The sequence below is a fragment of the Engystomops pustulosus genome, chromosome 1 (assembly GCF_040894005.1).
Source record: "Engystomops pustulosus chromosome 1, aEngPut4.maternal, whole genome shotgun sequence".
Classification (NCBI taxonomy): Eukaryota; Metazoa; Chordata; class Amphibia; order Anura; family Leptodactylidae; genus Engystomops; species Engystomops pustulosus.
The window spans coordinates 160,588,966-160,594,965 of record NC_092411.1 but is presented as its reverse complement, the minus strand read 5'-3'; the positions used below and the strand labels follow the sequence as shown (position 1 = coordinate 160,594,965).

General features: G+C 40.2%; 1 protein-coding gene across 6 annotated transcripts in view; it reads left to right on the top strand.

Annotated features, from left to right (window-relative positions):
* The first annotated feature begins 669 nt into the window (after window positions 1–669).
* Window positions 670–6,000, top strand: part of MPND (MPN domain containing) — a 60,823-nt gene continuing 55,492 nt past the window's right edge. For 4 of the 6 annotated variants that reach the window (XR_011848042.1, XM_072113358.1, XM_072113363.1 and 1 more), the window contains exons 1-2: window positions 670–1,059; window positions 2,394–2,599. Coding sequence is in view for 5 of the 6 variants with exons in the window: in XM_072113358.1 (XP_071969459.1) it covers window positions 1,017–1,059; window positions 2,394–2,599 (249 nt within the window). In the remaining variant the exon portion in view is untranslated. The remainder of the gene's footprint in view (window positions 1,060–2,393; window positions 2,600–6,000) is intronic. The other 2 variants (XM_072113340.1, XM_072113331.1) reach the window with 1 other exon arrangement.

The following is a 6,000-nucleotide window of genomic DNA, read 5'->3' as shown; positions in this document are numbered from 1 at the left end:
TTATTCAGTATGCCGTGATAACGCTATTCAGTCTACAGTCACAGCTTGTCAGTAGGGCAAGACTGTACTTGTCCCCCGGACATGTTTCTGAGAAGACTAAGCAGTGAATCCTGTCACCCTGTGTTTGACGTTCCCATATGTCTCGTTGCCTTCAATCATTGCAGCCCAGGACGAATGGGAACGTCGTGGATGGTTTAGCAGAGGAAAATGGCTGCATCCCAAGGGAGTTACCGTTTTCCTTAGTGATGGAATTATGACATCAGGACGCTCCGTCGCTCATATAGTCATACTGATAGGAGCTGACCAATCAGCGGGAGGCGGGGGGATCCGGCGCGTCTTTGTTATGGTGCTGCCTTTGTGTACGCTGAAATCACCTGCGGCTGTGCACAAGGTGCCTGCCGTCCTGCCCGTCTATGGAGTAGGTGACAGCTTAACCCGCCGTGGTCCGGTGACTCTATCCTGCAGGATACCGAGCGCCTGTTAAAGCTCCGGTAATACATACATTAGGGTGCAGTATTGCAGCGCTCCCCTATAGGTAACACATCCACACACAGCATCCCTGCGTTACCGGCTGGCAGCTACAGAGGACGCTGACCGCTTCCGGGTGGGCCCTGGTCCTATAGGACTGTATAACCCTGCAGGCAAGTTACATGTATAAGCCTTCCATGCAGTTTCTGTTGAGTTTGCCATGCAGTCAATTTAGCTTTATATGATGATTCGAAAAATTGTATTGCAGTAATATGATGATTGAAAAAAAAACTTTAGACATTTTTCCATTTAACACTGTTCTGGGACATTGCTCCATTTTTGCCCCCACTATTCCAGTGACTTCATAGCGTCGGCTCAGGAGCTGAACGTATGTACCAGGTGCCTTCTACAGCTGACTTTCTGGAGCTAGTGCCAAACGTCGCATCTCTACCGTTCCACTGTTTATAACGGGGAAAATGGCACTGTATCCCATGTAATTTACGCCCTTATGATTAACGTAAACATGAAGGAAGGGCAGCCTTCAATACATGGATCTCTATGGGGAGAGAAAAGTGAATGGAAGAACTGAAGGTGAACAGAAAAAATTAGGCACTGGTCTACATTTAGCCTTATTTTAGGTACTGCAGTCATTACTGGCTTTTGTTGTCCATCTCATTATCACTCCATTGCTGTATGATATATCAGTGACCAAAAGATTGGACAAAAGTCCTTTGCTGGGACTAGGACTACATAAACATGAACGTCTTCTTTTCACGGGCAGGAAACAACAGATCTGCGGTCACGACATCATACACTGATGACAACAATAAAGACTGCCCGCTCCACAAATCTGTCTTATACACTTGTGTGTCCGCTTTCATTCACCATCATCTATTATGCTATAGTTATTGGACAACACATCATATGACTGCAGATGCCAGCCATGGCAGTATGTCATGCCATCAGCCATGAAATTTGCTTTCTTCTGCTTCAGAATCTGTTGGATAGTGGTTATATTCAAGAGCAACAGTAAAATGTATTATAAGAGTGTCTTGTGCCTTAGTAGTAATAGAAATAAGGGTGTGTTCACATGTTCAGTTTTTCAGATGCAGTTTTCAATGTCCAAATCAGAAATGGAGTGAAAAAAACAGGAGGAGTAGCATCTGTATCTGTAAAACTGAACGTGTGAACACACCCTAAATCTGTATATAGTGCCATCATATTCCACAGGCAGTACATATACAAACAAAATAAGACATTACAAAGTAGTCATCAAGTGAAACAATAGGAATAAGGTCTTAAAAGGAAATTAAATTATTTAATACCCTGCTCTCCACAATAAATTATGGTTTAATACGGCTAATACTAAATGAAACCAAAAAAGAAAAGGGGAAATCTCTACTTGGTAGGTTATTTTTGAAACTTTTACAAGAGGGGGCTAATAAGCCCTAAGGCACCATAACCAAGGAGTAAAATTTAACTTTCATTAGTATTTATTTAATAAATGATGACCAAAAAATGATTTAAAAACACAGGGTTGCATCCACAACACGTGTACCAATATCCTAGTGCTGATTGTCCGGATACTTTAAATGGCCGCTTTTTGGTTCTCTTGCTCCAAGATGGCTGCCGTCAAGGAATATATCACTAACCAAGGGGTAAACCTTTTTAGCCTACAAAGGACACAGAAGAATATATTTATTCACTACAAAATGATAAAGAGAACATTTGTTCTTACCTATATTTCCCTTTGTCATTTAAATTTTTTTATCTTTAGAATTTGATATTCCAAAAATGTACACCTTTTTAAGAATGTTCAGGGATCTGAAGGCCTGAGTCTGAAAGTGGTTAAAGCGTTCATAATCGTCTCTCAAAGACAGGTTCTGTGGCTAGTGGTAGTGACCAGAATGTTTTCTCGTTTGTAGTTATGGAAGAGCAATCTCCTTGGGGGGAAGATGGACTGGAAGAAGATGATGAGGATCTGGAAGATAATGAGGCAGAGAGCTCTGGAAGAGTGTCTCACTCTGGAAAGGCAAACAGTTTTTTGACAAAACGGGGCATCACCCTGAGGGTACTCCTGAAGGATGGCCTTATAGAACCTGGGCAAGGGGTTCTATCTATATTCTACTTGGTAAGATCATAAATTCTCTATATTAACATGTAATTTTTATACAGATAAGTGCACCGGAAACAATTACTCATGGTTCCTAGGGAAAAAAATCTGCTTGAGACCCCCATGCAACTTCTCCTTATTCTCAATAGTACTTTTCATCAGCTCACATGACCCATTGATGTTCAACTAACAGCCAGGCTAATTGCCAGGGTCTTAAAAAAATGGGTCCCAAATATGTTAGGTGTTTAAGATACTAAAATACAAAGGTAGCAATGAAGTGCTCAAGTATTACAGAGAGAAAAATACATTTTGAATAAATCAAATAGTGACAGCAAAAATAGATACTAAAAAGTATTGACAAGGAAAGTAAAATGATCCTAAATTATTTTAAAAGATGCAGTGTGACAAGAAACTAAAAACTGAAATTGTGGTCTCGCGGATGAATAGCAAAATATCAGATTGATCCATCACCAAAAGACTCCAGTTATTTGAGAAATTCCAATTGTTACATAAAACAAACACAGATACAGGTAACGCCATGTCACCAACATGTTTCAAGTGCAACGGCAATCTTAACCCCTTCCCGACATTTGACGTACTATTACTGCATGGCGGGAGGTGCATTCCCGCAAAATGCAGTAATAGTACGTCATGCTTCTCGCGCCGGCTCCAGAACGGAGCCCGCGCCAGAAGCTGCGGGTGTCGGCTATATATTATAGCCGACACCCACCTCTTACACCCGCGATCGGAGATTTCTACGATCGCGGGTGTTAACCCCTGACACGCCGCGGTCGTGCTGACCGCGGCGTGCTAGGGCATTTGAGAAGAATCGGACCCCCCCCCCCTGCTCCGATCGCAGCCCCGGGACTGCCGGTGCCCGGGGCTGCACAATCCTCTTCTGTGAGACGGGTCCGTGCCTTCTGGTAGGACCCGGCTGTAACACACTGAGCATGCGCATTTAATAAAAAGAATTAATTAAATAAAGTTAAAGTCCCTTAAACACAAATATTCCCTATACACATGCAATAAAGTAAAAAAAACCCACAAAATCGCCAAAAAACCCCACATATTTGGTATCGGCGCGTCCGTAACAAACCGAACAATAACTCAGAAACATTATTGGACCTGCTCAGTGAATGCCGTAAAAACAAAACCCGTAAAACATGCCAAAAATTTACATTTTTCATCAAATTTCTACACAAAAATGTTCTAAAAAGTGATAAAAAAAAAGTTATGTGCGCCAAAATGGTACCACTGAAAAGAACAACTCAACACGTAAAAAATAAGCCCTAAACTAGCTCTGTCAACCGAAAAATATTAAAGTTACGTCTCCGAAAAGATGGCGGTGCAAAAACGAATGAGATTTCCTCTATATTAGTTTTTATCCAGTAAAATTGTAAAAATAAATGAAAAACTGTATAAATGAGGCATCACCGTAATCATAGTGGCCTATAGAATAAAGATAATATAGTATTTTTAGTGAACGATGTACGACCCCCCAAAAAGATACGAAAAGAAAGTAAACCAAAATTGACAATTTTATTTTCACCCATACATTCGAGAGTTAATAAAATCTCATCAATAAGCTAATGACCCACTAAAATGAAGTATTTGTAAAGTGCATCTCATGTCGCAGAAAATAAGCCCTTATATGTCCAAATTGCCAAAAAATTAAAGATTGTATAGCCAATAAAATATGACAATGCATAATCTGCTCTGAATGGCACAGCTTCCCTTCCATGCCCTGGCGTGTGCACATACAGCAGGTTACCACCACATATGGGGTATTGTTATATGCGGGAGGGATTGGTTATCAAATTTTGTGGAGCGTTTTGGTATTTTATTCACTGAGAATTTGTACATTTTTGTAAAAATACATTCATTTAGCCAAAAAAGTGTACTTTCAAAATTGTATCCGATTTTGTTTTAACCCCTGTAAAACAATTAAAGGGTTAGCAAACTTCATAAAAGTTGTTTTACGTACGTTGAGGGGCGTAGTTTCTATAATGGGGTAATTTATGGGGTTTTACTTTTATTTAGGCCTCTCAAAGTGATTTAAAACCTGAGCAGGTCCCTCAATAGCAGGATTTTGCGTTTTTTATGAAAATGTGAAAAATCGCACCTAACGTTGAAAGGCCCATAACATCCTACAAAAATAAGAGTATGCATAAAAAACCATGTCCACATAAATTAGACATTCGGTGAATGTTATTACATTTTTTTGCGGTTATGACTACGTATGGAAAAAGTAGAACATTTTGAAGTTCGAAAATCAAGAATTTTTCCAAATTTTCACCAAATATCTGATTTTTTCATAAATAAATGAAAAACATACCACCAAAATTTTTCAACTAACATGAAGTACAAAGTGTCACGAGAAAACAATTTTAAAATCACTTGGATATGTTAATGCGTTCCAAAGTTATAACCACTTATAGTGACACAGGGCAGATTTGAAAAAATGGGCCGTGTCAGGAAGGTGAAAAGTGGCTTCAGCGTTAAGGGGTTAATCATGGCTAACAAATGCGTTTTGCAATGCATTTAAAAACGCACAGTGTGACCGGATCCTCATACACATACAGTGAAATCACTTTGAGCAGACTACCAATTTTGCATTGCTACTTTAGGTGTGGCCTGCTGATAGGGGGCACCTTCCATAGAGTACCATATAACAGGAATCTGTCTTTTATGGATGGAGTCTTCTCAAAAGGGTGGTCTTTTGGATAGTTTTCACTGTGCTTACCATGCTCCAGTCCTGCCTGTGACTGGATGTTTCAGGAAGTTCATAGGAACTACTTCATCCTGTGAGTGGCCTTTAGTATACGAGGTGTCACTTTTGTTTTCTAGGGTACTTCACATTTTTGTTGCCTTCTAGGTTAAAGAGACCACTCATTGGATTCGGCAGGCCACTTCACTTTCCAGGAGCTTTTGGAAGTATTTACGAGACTGAGACATTTACATTGCAATTGTGTTTACTTTTACATCAAGTTTACATTGAATTTGAGCAAACAATGTGTTAACATCACATTTTCGTTTACATTTACGTTGCATTTTTGTTTATGGCATTCACGTGGCATTTACATAGCATTTAAATTGCACTTGCATTACGTTTGCGTTCACATCACATTAATATGGCATTTACTATGCATTTGCATTAACATTGCATTTACATAACGTTTTTACCTCTGGTAGACAAGCACTAAACCCTGCAGCAGCAGCTGGCTACATCAGAAGACTCTGGCCTCTAAATGTATCCGGCAGCCATATGTGCTGGCGCGCAATTCTACAATTGTGCTATTACCAGTTGGTATTCAGGCTGGAATGGACACAGGCAATTGCAAGTGTGCAGGGCAGTAACGCCCTGCACCGACCCATTCCACCATCAGCTGTGCCCCATCGTATCTTGAGGTGGAAGTGAT